Source organism: Hylobates moloch, unplaced genomic scaffold (assembly GCF_009828535.3).
Source record: "Hylobates moloch isolate HMO894 unplaced genomic scaffold, HMol_V3 SCAFFOLD_11, whole genome shotgun sequence".
In the NCBI taxonomy this organism is placed as follows: Eukaryota; Metazoa; Chordata; class Mammalia; order Primates; family Hylobatidae; genus Hylobates; species Hylobates moloch.
Window position 1 is genome coordinate 67,202,273 of NW_026652286.1, and position 17,427 is coordinate 67,219,699.

The window sequence follows — 17,427 nt, forward strand, 5'->3', positions numbered from 1 at the left end:
CCATTCCTGAACATCCCAAATGAGCACAATTGTCCCATAATTCTTTTAAGCAGGGAAAAAATATGCTGAGTAGAATTAGAAGCCAGGAATCCTGAAGACACAGAAAATCAGCGCCTGACTAATTCAGTAAGTTATAATTCTATCTCCCTTTAATGATTTAAAACAACTTTATCAACAGGAATACCAATGCTCGTTTTGAACTGGAGACCTGGGGACTGCATTTTGGAAGCCAGATATCTCTGACTGGCCGGATTGTGCCTTCAGAAAAAATATTAATGCAAGACCACATAGTAAGTGCTGTGATTTTATTTTCATTTAAAAGTATTTACTTGAATATGTGTAAGTTTGTGCATTGGCCAGAGTGGCTTGTGTGCTTATAATATTTGGTTTGGCCATGTACTTCCATCTCTTTATTCTAAGACTTCAGATCCCCTGTGGTTTCCTTTTCAATCTGAATTTACTTGCACGGACTTAGCGGCACCCAGTGGACATGATTTAGGTTAGTCGGAAGACAGTATTTCAAATCATTGCAATTAAAACATACCCATCTTCTGTTGGGTGGGGCATTGCTCTTAAAAAAAAAGCCATAGTCATCTGAGGAAATTCTATTAACTCGTGAACATTAGTTCTAATAGATTGTTTTCTGATACCAAAACCGGACTTTTAGTTGTCATGTCAGTTGTGTATGTTAATCTTTGAAAATAAAACACTGCTCATTGGACATAAAAATCAAGAAATATGCACAGAACCCAGCCCCAGACATAGTACTTGGGGAGAGAGACATTCTGAAACCTGAAGAGACAAATCATCGCCACTTCCAGACTTCGGCTGAAGAAATGAACCTATTAATATTTTACGAAAAAATGATACATTATCTTTCTCCCCTCCCCCTCAGTTTTGCCCACTTCAAAACACCAGTCACATTTCATGTTTAAAGGCTCTCTTCTTGCCTTTATTGGGTGTAATAAACCACTATGTCTAACTGATATAACTGAACAATGAATGTATCACGTTGGTAGAATGGGGGGAATTTTTTTCATCTTTTGTTTTTTTGAGACAGGTCTCATTCTGTTGCCCAGGCTGGAACACAGTGGCATGATCACAGCTCATTGCAGCCTTAACCTCCTGGGCTCAATTGATCCTGCCATCTCAGCCTCCCAAGAAGCTGGGACTCGAGGCGTGCGCCACCATGCTCAGCTAATTTTTGCATTTTTTGTGGAAACCAGGTCTCCCTATGTTGCTCAGGGTGGTCTTGAACTCCTGGGCTCATGCCATCCTCCCACCTCGGCCTCTCAAAGTGCTGAGATTACAGACACGAGCCACCATGCCTGGCCTTGTCATTTCTTTACAGTAATTCTATCCAAGTTACAAAAACTCTCATTGGAGAAGCTAAGGAAGTACTATTTTTCAACACAAAACAAAACAAAACTTTATTGTAAAGTACTAAAATGTAGACTCCCATGAGGATCTCAGCGAGAGGTCAGTAAAGAGAAGCTCAGTTTCAGATCCACATGTGAAGAAGGACTTATGTACTTAAAATGATCCATTTCATAATCTCTATAAGTAAAATCATATTTCCCAGAGCTTTTCATTTTTATGTATTTGTTTGCATTTTTTGGTGTAGAAACTGGTGTCTATAGGAGAAAGGGCATTAAAACAGGAGAACTCATGCACTGGAGGTAGCAGGTGTCTATGATGACAATGTCATCAACTTCTTGGCCCATTCTGCTTTTCTGAAATTAGGTCCTAGGAACTGAATGAACTAAAAGTTCACAGGTCTCAGGGTACATTGTCCTGGGTCTCCTCCCAGCCCCATAAGACAACAGCAGGAAGAAGTGTTGTGGGCAGAAGGACTATAGCTCTCCTCATGCTCTAATGGACAGGAATGAACCTTGGCTCCAGAGAGAGCCATTGATGGAAAGCTAGCCCTTCTCCTTTGCTCTCAGGCCGAGGTAGGTGGACTCCTGGGGCTGAATCCAGCCCAGCCAGTGGAAGGCATCATGAGGATGGCTGATGGTTGGAAGACAGAGAGAGAAGTCAGAGTGCTTGGTCGCAAGTGCCCTGACTGCCATGTCAGGAGACCAGCATTCTAAACCTGTCACTGCTTCCAAGTGGTTTCGTAACCTCTCAGTCACAGCTTTCTAGTCTGTAAAACAAGAGGGTTGGGATGTTTCTTAAATATTAATGTACATGTGAATCACTTGGGGGACATGTTAACTTGAAGATTCTGATTCAGTGGGTCTGGGGTGGTGCACAGGACTCTGCATTTCTAACTGGCTTCTAGGCGATGCTGAAGCTGCTGGTCAAGGAATGCTTGACAGCACTTCAGGTAGCAGGAGATTAGCATACAATGTGGTCCCTTTTAGTTCTAACACTGGATCTTCCCCACTTGCTATGCCAAAGGCATCATTCAATTACAGTCTGAGGATATAAGCAGAGGTCTGGGAAGCAGGCTAACATTCCTCCTCTTCAGCGCAGGAAACCTGTTTTTCCTGGTCACATGAGAGACCTTTTGAGAGTAAGAAAGGAGCTCCATCCTGGCTTCATCTTTGCTTCTAGGCGTACCTACTCCTAGGCGTACCTACTCCTAGCTTAATATATAATCTTAACTATCGGGGAACCTGCCCCGATAGTCATGTAGGTTATTTTCTATTTTCCTTAAGCGTCGGCTGGTTTGAGAAATAAAGGGACAGGGTACAAAAGAGAGAAATTTTAAAGCTGGGTGTCCAGGGGAGACATTACATGTCGGTAGGTTCCGTGATGCCCCACAAGCTGTAAAACCAGCAAGTTTTTATTAGGGATTTTCAAAAAGGGAGGGCGTGTACAAATAGGGTGCCAGTCACAAAGATCACATACTTTACAAGGTAATAGCATATCACAAGGCAAATGGAGGCGGGGTGAGATCACAGGACCACAGGGCGAAGTTAAAATTGCTAAAGAAGTTTCTGGCACCATTGTCACTGATAACATCTTATCAGGAGACAAGGTTTTGAGAGCAACCGGTCTGACCAAAATTTATTAGGCAGGAATTTCCTCTTCCTAATAAGCCTAGGAGCGCTATAGGAGACTGGGTCTATTTCACCTCTATAGTCTACAGACCATAAAAGGTGGCCACGCCCAAGGGGGCCAGTTCAGAGACCTACCCCCAGGCGCGCATTCTCTTTCTCAGGAATGTTCCTTGCCGAGAAAAAGAATTCAGCGATATTTCTCCTATTTGCTTTTTTTTTTTTGTCTTGAGACGGAGTCTTGCTCTGTCTCCCAGGCTGGAGTGCAGTCGCGCAATCTCGGCTCACTGCAAGCTCCGCCTCCTGGGTTCACGCCATTCTCCTGCCTCAGCCTCTCCGAGTAGCTGGGACTACAGGCGCCCGCCACCACGCCCGGCTAATTTTTTGTATTTTTAGTAGAGACGGGGTTTCACTGTGGTCTCAATCTCCTGACCTCGTGATCCGCCCGCCTCGGCCTCCCAAAGTGCTGGGATTACAAGCGTGAGCCACCGCGCCCGGCCCTCCTATTTGCTTTTGAAAGAAGAGAAATACGGCTCTGTTCTGCCCAGCTCACCAGCGGTCAGAGTTTAAGGTTATCTCTCTTGTTCCTTAAACATTGCTGTTATCCTGTTCTTTTTTCAAGGTGCCCAGATTTCATATTGTTCAAACACACATGCTCTACAATTTGTGCAGTTAATGCAATTATCACAAGGTCCTGAGGCGACATACATCCTCCTCGGCTTATGAGATGACAGGATTAAGAGATTAAAGTAAAGACAGGCGTAAGAAATTACAAAGGTATTGATTGAGGAAGTGATAAGTGTCCATGAAATCTTCACAATTTATGTTTACAGATTGCAGTAAAGACAGGCATAAGAAATTATAAAAGTATTAATTTGAGGAACTAATAAATGTCCACGAAATCTTCACAATCCACGTTCTTCTGCCATGGCTTCAGCCAGTCCCTCCGTTTGGGGTCCCTGACTTCCTGCAACACTTAACTGTTCTGTAGGGTGTGTTAGTTTTATTATGATGACCTAGAGTATTGATAATCAGCATTCTGAGTTATTTAGATGCTTAAAGTAAAAGAAAAAACGATACAGGCTGTTTGCCTGAATCATTCATAAGAAAGGCATAGATACTCAGAGCTGGAAGGGAACCTCAGAGATCTTTGAATCAGACACCATTCTCTGTGCACCGCAGAGAATCATGAGGTTAAAGGGACCTCCAAGGTTCTGCCACCAGTGCCTGGAAGACCTGGGGTGATGCCCAGATGCTTCCACTCCCAGAAAGCACATGTATTCTGTTCAGATGTGCAGTGCCTGCATCTGTGTTTTAAGACTGAATAGCAAACTGTGTTAAACAGGTATAACAAATGTTGGCCAACTTCACACTGTCTTTATTTAGCTGCTCTCTGAATAAATTTGTTCAATCCTTTCATGATCATTATTTTTCTCAGTGTCAACCTGTGTCTGCTGCTGACTGGTCCAAGGATATTCGAACTTGCAAGATTTTAAATGCACAGTCTTTGAATACCTGGTTGATTTTATGTAGTAATAGAACTGAATATGTTGCCGAGAGCTTTCTGAACTGCTTGAGAAGAGTTGCAGGTTCCATGGGATTTAATGTGGACTACCCCAAAATGTGAGAATACATTGAATTTTGTTCATGTATTAATTTGGTTTGGTTAGAAGGTAGAGAATAATAGCAGATGTATCAACAAAAGCTTCTTTATCCCAGTACAGTTTCCTAACGTAAAGTGCCAAGAAAGTAGTCATAAGTAGATAGATTTTGTAATGACTAAACTTTTATAAAGTTAGAATATATTTTATGTTGGTCTTTGTAAAACTTGTACACAGTTCTTAAGCAGTAGTGTCATTACCTGAAAATCTTTCCAGTACCAGTTGGGATATAAATCTTTAATAAGTCCATATATTGTCTTCTCAACTGTTTTTCCTTCTTTCAGATCAGTTTTTCATATCAGTTATTTACTTAATAGCAAATGGATATTAAAAAATAAAAGTTGCATGTCCTGACTTTTACTTGATAGATTTTATGCTTTAAAATTTAATATGAAAATAGATCTCAAATAAGCTTTTCTGATTCTGTTACTGTAGCATACTATTAGTCATTCAGAGAGTTTTCTGATAAGACTAAGGTCAACCATTTATTCTTAGAACATTTATTGAGTACTAATATGTGTAGATACTATGCCAGTTGCTGGGAATGAGAAAGATAAATAAACTGTTTTTCATTGAGTAAGAGATACATATACAATCACACTGAAAATAAATACCGTTTTGCTTTAGAAAAGCCATAAAGTTGGTCATGCCTCACTTTACTGAAACTGATATGCTTAGAAAAGAGGAACAGATACTTATTTTTCCTTGTTATAGTGGAGTTATTTTTTAAACACATAGTTACTAATTAATTGCATCAGCAGCACAAGTATTAATCCCAAAGTCTCATTTAACACCATTGTTTAGAACTCTCCTCTTATCAAATCTGTTAATAAATAGCCTGGATTGAGTTTCACCCGCTCTACTTTCTCTAAACCCATGAGCTAATAAAGCAGGAAATGATTATGAAAGAAGCCACAGTCCGCAGACCCTGGGCGGACATCACAGGCTCTTTCTCATGTAAATTCTGGAACAAGCCCATTGCTGTGTTCTGTCCTTGGCCTGTTTTATTTGAAAGCTCATATTTTATTTCAACCTTCTTTTTTCCATAAAGTATCCATTTACCTGTTAGATTTATATGCATAGCTTCTGTCTTCTAAAACATTCACCTGATGATTTTAGAAGGAATGGACTATAAGTGCACAGAGTCAGGGTGCAAGAGTTTGAATTGGAGGAGTCAGGACCATCTAGTTGCTGAGACGGTTCTGCCAGCCAGTCACATAGGTCTGTTAGAATCTGCAGTCATGGGGTTGATGGTCCTGCCACCTGCTGGGCGAGTTTTAAAAGGCCACTGGGCATTGGGACAGTTCACTTATATACACATAAAAGAGGCTAATTCTACATAAAGAAACTAGTTTTACAAATTCCTATGTGTGTGAGAATTACTTCTGGAGCTGCTGTCCCCTAACATAATGTGTAAGCACAGAACAGATAATTGTTAAGTACTTGTGCACTGATTAACTGATTAAGGCTAGACATTCCAGGCTCCAGACAAGCAACCACTAAGGAAAATAAATATATTTTTGTCTGAATCATGCAAATTAGCTGAATATCTTGGTCTCATTAACCTGATGTTTTCTGAAACATTCATTTTTAGATTCTTGTAGCGATTCACCCTTATAGAAATCTTAATCCTGGTTGAGCTTGAACACTCAGACATTTGATACTATGAGACTTGGGATTTCAAAAGTTCACTTTCAACCCCATTTTGAACAACAGAATTATTGATTGTGGGGATTCTGGACGATTGAGAAGATCTTATTTTCTACCAAACCATTTTTTACACTGTAAAAACTATTGCTAAATGTTTTTGTCATATTTTGTAGTGAAAGAAACAATTTTAGACTCAAAACGTTTTTATTTTTCTCTAATTTTTCCTCAAACTACTAGTCTGTTATGAAAGTTTATTTGTATTATTTCTAATGCCATATGATTATGTGCTACTAAGAAGGAAATTACATAGCTTCAAAATTAATCTTTTTATGTAGCATAAAAGTACAAGAAAATCCAGCTGCATTCGTTAGAGCTATACAGCAATATGTTGATCCTGATGTTCAGTTGGTAAGTATAGGATACTTTTTGAACTCCTTTAATCTATAATTTTAGTTCTGCTTTATATCTACAGTCTGAACATACCCTCCCATGATATATTTGCAAATTGCCATGCATTTCTCCAAAGCGCCCAATAAAGTATTAATCTTAGTATTTTAATCAATATTTTATTTCCTTTCCACATTTCTAATATTAATTTTAAAATACAGTACTTCTTGTTACCCCTATAACAGCCACTTGGATGTCTCCATATTTTGCAACTCATTGTGGTCATCTTTTCCTTAAGATTTAAGATAAACTGACTCCCACTTCATCCCATAAATGTTGGTATCCAGTGTTCCCTATATTTCAGGGGATTCTTGGAGGGTTAGGTTTTTCCAAGTGACCTATGGCCCCAAATTCCTGCTTCCTCTGAATTCTTGCCACCTTCTGTGCGTTTCAGAGAGGACCACTTCCTCCTGTGCTGCATCACCTGGTGGGACATCCACAGTTGCCTCATTTCCCAAAGGGCATGTGTGTGTAGCTGACTTTGCAGACTGTTAGGGGCCAAGGCATGATTACATCACATCCCAACATTCCAGACAAATTAGAATTGACATCCCTGTTCTTAAAAATCTTTCAACGAGTCCTATTTCCCAGGAATGTTTACTCTTCTACCAGACCTCAGCACCTCCGGGCTGTTGTAGGGCTTTTCCTGTCCATTCCATCTACCCTTCTTACCTCCCTTGCTCACTCAGCTCAACTTCCAACATTCTTGTTCTTATGTCATGCAAACTAACTGAACTAACTAGCTAAGTGCTAATCTCTCTGCTTTTCTTTTAGTGAGTTTCTCTTTTACTCTAAAGGATCTTATATGAAACAGAGAATTCTCACCCTGAGAGCATTTATTTTTTACTTAAATCAAATCAAACTTACAGAAAAGGGACAAGAACAGTACAAACAACTCTCTCATGTACCCTTCACCCAGAATCCCAAATTATTGACCTTTTACCATATTTGCTTTATTATTTTCTATCTTTTTTGCTGAACCATTTGAGTGTAAGTTACAGGCATGATGCCCCAGTGCCCTTGACTATTTCAATGCATATTTTCTATAAACAAGGTGTCTATCTTACAGAAGCATATGACAATCATCAAAATTAAGAAAGTTTTTTTCATTTGTCTCAATTGTCACCTCCATAGGAAAAGGCTCTACTGTCCTGCACTTAGTTGTCCAGTTTCTATAGTCTCTCCTTCAATCTGGAACAGCTCTTTAATTTTCCTTGACTCTGATGACTTTCCAATTTTGAAGAGTACAGACTAGTTACTTTGTATAACGTCCCTCAGTTTGGGTTTGTCTGATGTCTCCTCATGATTAAATTCACGTTATGCACTTTTGGCAAGAGTAGTACAGCAATGATCCTGTATTCTGAGTGCATCCTACCAGGTGGCACTCCACTGATTATGGTGATATCTGCCTGATTTCTCCACTGTAAAGTTAAGCTTTATCAGTCGCATGTGTGCATATGTAGATATTTTGAGACTGTATAAATAATCCTGTTCTTCATCACACTTTTACCCATTTGTCTTAGCATCTATTGTAATTCTTGCCTGAATCCATCATTATTATGATGGTTAACAAATGATGGTCTTCCATCCCATCAGTCCTTCTACAGTTATTAGGTGGCATAGGAAGAACTTTCTCTTCTCCCCATTTATTTGTTTGTTTCTTTATATCTGCATAGACTCATAGATTCCTATTTTGTTATAGTCCATTACTCTTATTATTTTGTTGCTCATAATATTGTACCTGATTTTGCCAGTGGGATTCCCCTTCAAGCTGGCTTCTGTGTCTTTTTCATGTGTCTCCATCTTTCTTGGAGAACTTTCTTATTTTCTGGCAAAATAAGATATTCCAGGCTCATCTTACAGTGTTGCTTCCCAGCCCTGGAATCAGATATCCTTCCCGGGAGTCCTAATTCCTTTTAGCAGAGAAGAGTATTTAGATACAAAGATTTGGGGCACTTGGTGTGCTTCATTGCTACTGGGGTGTTGCTATCCCCAGGCTTTCTCAATGGGCATAGCTAGGAAATGTATGTTGCATGGCTCCTGTTATTCCCCACATACCTGCTTACTTGTCCAGCCCCAGGTGTGGAAACAGTCTCACTCGGCTCCCATCTTCTCTCAGCCCATTGGGCCACTGCCTAGTTCTACCACTTTTCTTGCTTGGAGCCAAACTCATGAATTGGAAGGAAGGAAGGCCTCTAAGAGCCTTTTGCTGATAATTTAAAAATATTTTTCTTTACTTTATATAATTAAATGTAAATAATTTTAGCTTTTGACATTGTGACTTTAAATAATTCTATAGGTGGAAAAATTACTTTGTTTTCTTCTGCTAATCATGACAGCACTGTCTTTTCTACAATTTGGGGGCTTTTGAAAGTGGAGAATAAAATACGGGAAGGAGGTGGAGGTAGGCCCTTCAGTGCGGAAAGCATCTGATAAGAAGTAGGAGTAGGCCAGGGGCGGTGGCTCACACCTGTAATCCCAGCACTTTGGGAGGCCGGGGCGAGTGGATCACAAGGTCAGGCATTCGAGTCCAGCCTGGCCAACATAGTGAAACCCCATCTCTACTAAAAATAGAAAAAAATTAGCCGGGCATGGTGGCAGGCGCCTGTAATCCCAGCTACTCGGGAGGCTGAGGCACAAGAATCGCTTGAACCCAGGAAGTGGAGGTTGCAGTGATCCAAGATCGCGCCACTGCACTCCAGCCTGGGTAACAGTGTGAGACTCTGTCTCAAAAAAAGAAAAGCCAGGGGACTTGAAACTTCTCTATCCCCCGCCCCCCCACCCCATATCCATACTCTCAACTTCAGTTTTTTTTTAAAAAGTGTATTTTTGTTTCCTTTATTTTGGTTATCTTGTACCTAATGGGAAAAGCACCATAGTTTAAGCTAATTCTTGACTTTGCTTATCTTTGGGTGGGGTCAGGGAGGGACCAATGGGAATGAGAACTCAAAAACCACAGGAAAGGACCACTGCAAAGCTGGGGGTGAGGGAGTGGAGATAGCTGGAGAAGGAGCTCTGTGAGAAGGGAATTTGAGGGAATTGATAGAATCAAATCAGGAGAGAAATGAGGAGAAAGGAAAAGCCAAGGGAGATTGGTAGGAGTGGGGTGGGGCTTTGCAGAGCGAATGGCTAATGAGAAGGCATTTCAAATGGATTAATTCACCAGTGGTTTAATGGCCATTTAAGAGAACTGTAGGCATGTTAGTGTTGCTTCTTGGGAACTTAGGGGTAAAAGATGTTTGGAGAATAATTCATGAATTCATTTCTTTAAAAAGCAACTTCTTAGCAGAAGTAAAATTAACTTCCAAAATCTTTTGCTGTTTTTGCTTTTAGGTAATGTGCATTCTGCCTTCTAATCAGAAGACCTATTATGATTCCATTAAAAAATATTTGAGCTCCGACTGCCCAGTCCCAAGCCAATGTGTGCTTGCTCGGACCTTGAATAAACAGGGCATGATGATGAGTATCGCCACCAAGATCGCCATGCAGATGACTTGCAAGCTCGGAGGCGAACTGTGGGCTGTGGAAATACCTGTAAGGACGCTGTCACATTTTTTCTATTAGTAATTAATAAATTCATTTTAAAGATTAAAGTAGGAGATGTTATCCCATGATCTCAGAATTATTTGGTTTGCTTGTTTCTTGAGCCTCTGCCCTGTGTTCTGGCATTCCACAAGCCATTGTGAATCTCCAAAAGAGGCTCCTTGCTTCTCAGGGAGCTTCAATTAAGCTGCTAACTCAGCATAGGGACCTGATTTGAATCATCTCGGCTGCTATTTGAAAATCTGTGTTCCATTGCCTCCACATTTACCTGCTTTCAGCAGGGTGCTAACTCTGAGAATAGCCTTGCACCCTGGATGGGGCCTCCCTAGAGCTTGAGGAGCTGGCATAGCCTATGATCTGAACCTCCAAACTGTGGTAGGTACTGAGAAAATCCTCTTCTCTTCCCTGAACTGTAGCCACCACGGGAGTGAGTGAGGAGAATGAGAAGCGAGGGAGTGTTGCCCATTTCCTTACATGTCCATAACCAGGATGAACACAGTTACCCTCAGCCTCCCTCTCTCCCACTCCCCGCAAAGGTGCATAGCCAAGTGAGGATTCCTTAGAGATCTGAAGAATGAAGAATGGAATTCCTCTTCAGATTCCTCCAGACCAGAGGCAAGCGATAAATGCACTGACCACACTCCCAGAATCTCTTTAGCCACTGGTGCCCCTTCCCCACCCCCACAAAGGATGATGGCTATCTTGGACGATAGTGTTTCTCTTAAGATAAGTGTGTACCATATTCTTCCTGCCATCTTTAAGTCTCTCTCATTTCTGGTTTAATAATCTGGCTCTTGGATCTCAATCTCCCTTACACGTAGCTTAACTTTAAGAATTCAGTAACTGGAGTCTATTTTTAAAAACTTTCCTATTAAACCATTGGTAGGGGAAATGATACCTCATCCCATTAAATCATGACAAATTTAATTTTATAGTTAAAGTCCCTGATGGTGGTCGGTATTGATGTCTGTAAAGATGCACTCAGCAAGGACGTGATGGTTGTTGGATGCGTGGCCAGTGTTAACCCCGGAATCACCAGGTACTGCTAAAACTACCTGAACATACTCTTCATTTAGTTAGACTATTAATTGTGGTTTCACTAAAGGAATATTTTGTATTATTCACTCATTTTAAACACTAACACTTATGTTCATAAATTACACTTACATATAAAAATGTGATTGATAATATTGGGGTACTATGTAGCCTCATTAAAAAACCTTTTATATATTCATCTGGGTGAGCTATTGCTCATCTTCCCCAAATGATAGATGTGTACAAATTCTTGTGCATTTATTTATTTTCTGAGTGTCTGCACCATACTGGTAACTGTACTAGGTACTTTACATATATCATGTCCATCAGTTGAACTTTGAAATCAGATTGCCTGGATTTATACCCTGGTCTGCCACTTACTTATTCTGTGACTGAGGTCTAGTTATTTAACTTTGCTGTGCCTCACTATGGTAATCTGTAAAATAGAAATAATAATGATGTCTATTTCATAAGGCATTTATGGGAATTATCTAAAATAAGGTGCATTGAACATCTCCACCCATGGTAAATACTCAATACATACTTCTTGTTATGATTATTAATATTCGCAGACATTTGATGTGGCTGTTATTCACATAGCTATTAAAAACAGGCAAAATCAGGGATAATGACTTAAACATTGGCTAATAGTACTCATTAAATTATGGTTCTTAGAATTGTTTCCACCTTTGTAATTGAACAATGTGTTTTGAGGCTATAGCAGCCCTTTGCAAAATGTTTTCTTCCTGGTTTAAGCTATTTTATTTACTCCATTAAATTCATGGTCAGGTATGTATTTTGGATTGTGGGAAACAGAAAAAGGAACGCCATAATAACACCATACTTGCATGCCTACAACTTCATTCCAGGTTTTATGAGATGCTTCTTATATATGCCACATCATTAATCAAGTTGATAAAGGACTTTCATTTTTTTCTTTGTATATCTAAAATTTATTTTTATATAGGGAGTGAGGTAGGGATCCACTTTAGTTTTTTTCCTCAAATGGTCACCATTTATCAGAAAATTATAATTTTTATCAGCTTTTTTGGTAATTGATGCATACATTATATATATTTTGAATGTACAGTGTGACGTTTTGATACATGTATACATTGTGAAATAATTACCACAGTCAAGGTAACTAACATATCCATTACCTCACATAGTTACCATTTGTGTGTGTGTGTGGTGAGACTACTTAAGATCTACTCTCTTAGCAAATTTCAACTATACAATAGTACATGATAATTAACTATACTCAACATGCTGTACATTAAGTGTCCAAAACATATTCATCTTATAACTGAAAGTTTGTACCCTTTGAACAACATCAAATATTCCTACCCTCTGCCCCCGATAACTGTCTTCTACCCTCTGTTTCTATGAGTTTGACATTCTTAGATTCCACATATAAGTGATCGTACAGTATTTGTCTTTTTGTGTCTGGCTTATTTTACTTAATATAATGTCCTGTAGGTTCATTCATGTTGTTGCAAATGGCAGGATTTTCTTCTAAAGGCTGAATAATATTCTATTGTGTGTGTGTGTGTGTGTGTGTGTGTGTATGCGTGAGAGTGTGTGTGTGTATCTCACAATTTCTTTATCTAATCATCCATCAGTGGTCACAGGTTGACTCTATATCTTGGCCATTGAACATGGAAGTGTAGATATCTGAGATACTGATTTCCTTTGGATATATAGCCAGAGTGGGATTTCTGGATCATATAGTAGTTCTATTTGAAATTTTTTGAGGAACTTCTTTGCTGGTTTCCATAATGGCTATGCTAATTTACATTCCCACCAACAATGTATAAAGGTTCCCATTTTTCCACATTCTCCCTAATACTTATCTTCTGACTTTTTAGTCATAGCCATCCTACAGGTGTAAGGTGATATCTCATTGTGGGTTTGATTTGCATTTCCTTGATGATTAGTGATGTTGAGCACCTTTTCATGTATCTTTTGGCCATTTATATGTCATCTTTGGAAAAATATCTATTTAATTGGATTTTTTTTTCTATTGAATTGTATGGGTTCTTAATATATTTTGGATATCATCCCCATATCAGATATGTGATTGCAAATGTTTTCTCCTGTTATGTAAGTTGCTTTTCATTTTGTTAATTATTTCCTTTGCTATGCAGAAACTTTTATTATTTTGTTGTATTTTTGGTGTCATATTCAGAAAATCATTGCCAAGATCAGTGTCATGGAGCTTTATGTTTTCTTCTAGAAGTTTTGCAGTGTCAGATCTTTTGTTTAAGTCTTTAATCCATTTAGAGTTAATATTTGTGTATGGTATAAGGGTCCAATTTCATTTTTTTACATGTGAATATCTAGTTATTTCAACACCATTTATTGAAGAGACTTTCTTTATCCCATTGTGTATTGTTAGTTTTTTTTTTTTTTTTTTTTGAGACAGAGTCTTGCTCTGTTGTCCAGGCTGGAGTGCAGTGGCACAATCTCGGCTCACTGCAAGCTCCGCTTCCTGGGTTCATGCCATTCTCCTGCCTCAGCCTCCCTAGTAGTTGGGACTACAGGCGCCCACCACCACGCCTGGCTAATTTTTTGTATTTTTAGTAGAGATGGGGTTTCACTGTGTTAGCCAGGATTGTCTCGATCTCCTGACCTCATGATCCGCCCGCCTCGGCTTCCCAAAGTGCTGGGATTACAGGCGTGAGCCACCGCGCCTGGCCTATTGTTGGTGTTTTTGTCAAAGATTAGTTGACTGTATACATGTGGATTTATTTCTGGGCTTTTTATCCTCTTCCATTTGCATATGTGTCTGTTTTTATGGCAGTATCAGGCTGTTTTGATTATTATCGCTTTGTAATATAATTTGAAATCAGGAAGTGTGATGCATCTAGCTATTGATTTGCATATGTTGAACCATTCATTCTTACATCCCAGGTATAAATCCCATTTTCTCATCATTTGTGAAACTTTTAATATACTGTTGAATTAGGTTTTAGTATTTTGTTGAGGATTTTTACATTTATGTTCATCAGGGCTTTCCTTTTTTTTTTCACGTAGGCATTTATTGCCATAAACTTCCATCTTAAACTACTTTTGCTGCATCCCATAAGGTTTAGTATGTTGTGTTTCTATATTTTGATTTTGCAGTTTTCCTCCATTATTAATTCTAGTGTCATACTATGATGGTCAGACAATAGTAAGCTTGATTGATATAGTTTGTCCAAATATTGATACAGTTTGTCCCCTCCAAAAAATGTGTCCCCAGTGTTGAAGGTAGGGCCTGGTGGGAGGTGTTTTGGTCATGGGGGTAGATTGCCCTCCCCATGGTAATGAGTGAGTTCTTGTTCTGTTAGTTCATGCAACAGCTGGCGGTTTAAAAGAGCCTGGCATGTCTCTTGATCTCTCTCTTTTGCTCCCTCTTTCACCATGTGACACCCTGGCCCCCCTTTGCCTTTCATGATGATTATAAGCTTCCTGATGCCCTCGCCAGAAGCATATGCTGGCACTATGCTTTATATACAGCTTGTAAGACCATGCGTCAAGTAAACCTTTTTTAAAAAATAAATTGCCCAGTCTAAAGTGTTTCTTTATAGCAATACAAAACTAACAGATTGATATAATTTCAGTCTTCTTAAAGTTGTTAATACTGGCTATGAATTGTGTTGGAGAATGTTCCATGTGTGCTTGAGCAGAATATGTATTCTGCGGCTGTTGGCTGAAATGTTTTATATATTAGATTCATTTGGTCTAAAGTATAATTCAAGTCCAATATTTCCTTATTAATTTTGTCAGGATGATCTATCTATTGTTAAAAGTGGAGTATTGAAGCTCCCTAATATTATTGTATTGCTATTTTTCTCTTCAGATGTTAATATTTGATTTATATATTTAGATGCTCAACTATTAGGTGCATAGATACGTAAAATTGATGTATTCTCTTAATGAATTGATTCCTTTATCATTATCCAATGACTTTGATTTTTGTGAGGTTTTTTTTTTTTTTTTTGACAAAAGTCTATTTTGCCTAAGTTTAGCTACCCCTGCTCTCTTTTGGTTTCCATTTGCATGGAATATTTTTTCCATCCTTTTACTTTCAATCTATGTGTGTCCTTACAGCTGAAGTGAATCTCTTTGTAGGTGGCATTTAGTTAGGTCTTCTTTTTTATCCATTTAGCCACACTGTGTCATTTGATTGGAGAATTTAATCCATTTACATTTAAAATATTGATAAGTAATGACTCACTATTGTGATTGTATTCATTGTTTTCTGGCTTTTTTGTAGATTATTTGTTTCTTTATTCCTCTCTCACTGTCTTCCTTTGTGATTTGATGATTTTCTGCAATAGTATGCTTTATTCCTTTGTCTTTTCTTTTTGTTTGGAGTATCTACTACGGATTTTTGCTTCATAATTACCATGAGGCTTACATAAAACATCTTATGGTTATAACGGTATATTTTAAGCTGATAACTTTATCACATACAAAAACTCCTCACTTTTACTTTCTGCCCTACATTTTATGTTTTTGATGTCATGATTTGCATCTTCTTATATTGTGTATGTATGCATTAATTATATTGTGTAGCTATTTTTATTAATTATATTGTTATTTTCTTATATTATGTAGCTATATTTTAAAATACTTTGATCTTTTATCCCTACAACTAGAGTTATAAGTAGTTTATAAGCAACTATTACAGTATTAAAGTATTTTGAATTTGATGATATACTTAACTATATTAGTGAGTTTTATGCTTTTATATGTTTTTATGTTACTTATTACATCCTTTCATTTCAGCTTGAAGAAGTCCCTTTGTTATTTCTTATGTGGCAGGTCTAATGGTGATGAACTTCCTCAGTTTGTTGTTTGAAACATTCTTTATCTCTTTTTCATTTCTGAAGGACAGCTTTTCAAGGAAAAGTATTCTTGACTGATCAGTAGTTTTATCTTTCAAAACTTCGAATATATCATCTCACCCTCCTGGCCCGTAAGGTTTCTGCTGAGAAATCTGCTGATAGCCTGTGAGGGTTCCTTTGCATGTAATAAGCCTCTCTTCTTGCCCCTTTCAACATTCTCCGTCTTTGATTTTTGACAGTTTGATTGTAATATGCCTTGGTGAATTCTTCTTTGGGTTGAACCTGCTTCAGAACTTTGAGCTACATGTACCTGGATGTCCCTATCTCTTTCCAGATTCAAGAACATTTTAGCCATTATTTCTTGAAATAAGCTTTCCGCCTATCTCTGTTCTCCTTTTGAAACTTTTATAATGCAAATGTTAGCCCTCTTTATGGTATCCCAAAAACTCCATAGGCTTTCTTCAGTCCTTTTGTTTTTTCTCCTTTGTGTATTTTCAAATGACCTATCTTCAAATTCACAGATTCTTCTACCTGATCAAGTCTGCTATTGATACTTTCTATTGCTTTTATTTAATTCATTGTATTCTTCAGCTCCAGAATTTCTGCTTGGTTCTTTGAGATGGAGTCTCACACTGTCGCCCAGGGCTGGAGTGCAGTGGCACGATCTTGGCTCACTGCAACCTCCACCTCCTGGGCTCAAGTGATTCTCCTGCCTCAGCCTCCCAAGTAGCTGAGATTACAGGCACCTGCCACAATGCCCAGCTAATTTTTTGTATTTTTAGTAGAGATGGGGTTTCACTATGTTGGTCAGGCTAGTCTCAAACTCCTAACCTCCTGATCCACCTGACTCAGCCTCCCAAAGTGCTGGGATTAAAGGCGTGAACCACAGGGCCCAGCTTGCTTGGTTCTTTTTTAATGATTTCTATCTCTATATTGAAGTTATTGTTTTGTTTCTGTATTTTTTTAAATATCATTGAGTGGTCTGTCTGCATTCCCTTGTAGCTTGCTGAGCTTCCTTAAACAATTATTTTGAATTCTTTCTCAGGCAATTCACAAATCTTCATTTCTTTGAGGTCAGTTACTGGAATATTATTGTGTTCCTTTGGTTGTGTCATAGTTCCCGATTTTTATTTTTTCTTTTCGTTTTTTTTTTTTTTTTTTCCCTTTTTGAGATGGAGTTTCGCTCTTGTCACGTAGGCTGGAGTGTGGTGGCGTGATCTCAGCTCACTGCAACCTCTGCCTCCCAGGTTC

General features: G+C 38.7%; 2 protein-coding genes across 2 annotated transcripts in view; one reads left to right on the forward strand and one right to left on the reverse strand.

Moving 5' to 3' along the window:
- MRE11 (MRE11 homolog, double strand break repair nuclease) overlaps nucleotides 1–17,427 on the reverse strand; it is a 353,252-nt gene that overhangs the window by 196,498 nt on the left and 139,327 nt on the right. The window lies entirely within an intron of this gene.
- PIWIL4 (piwi like RNA-mediated gene silencing 4) overlaps nucleotides 1–17,427 on the forward strand; it is a 60,511-nt gene that overhangs the window by 36,035 nt on the left and 7,049 nt on the right. Inside the window, exons 11-15 of the mRNA XM_032167177.2 lie at nucleotides 179–290; nucleotides 4,444–4,628; nucleotides 6,652–6,724; nucleotides 10,097–10,297; nucleotides 11,242–11,345. Coding sequence (XP_032023068.1) covers nucleotides 179–290; nucleotides 4,444–4,628; nucleotides 6,652–6,724; nucleotides 10,097–10,297; nucleotides 11,242–11,345 — 675 coding nt within the window. The remainder of the gene's footprint in view (nucleotides 1–178; nucleotides 291–4,443; nucleotides 4,629–6,651; nucleotides 6,725–10,096; nucleotides 10,298–11,241; nucleotides 11,346–17,427) is intronic.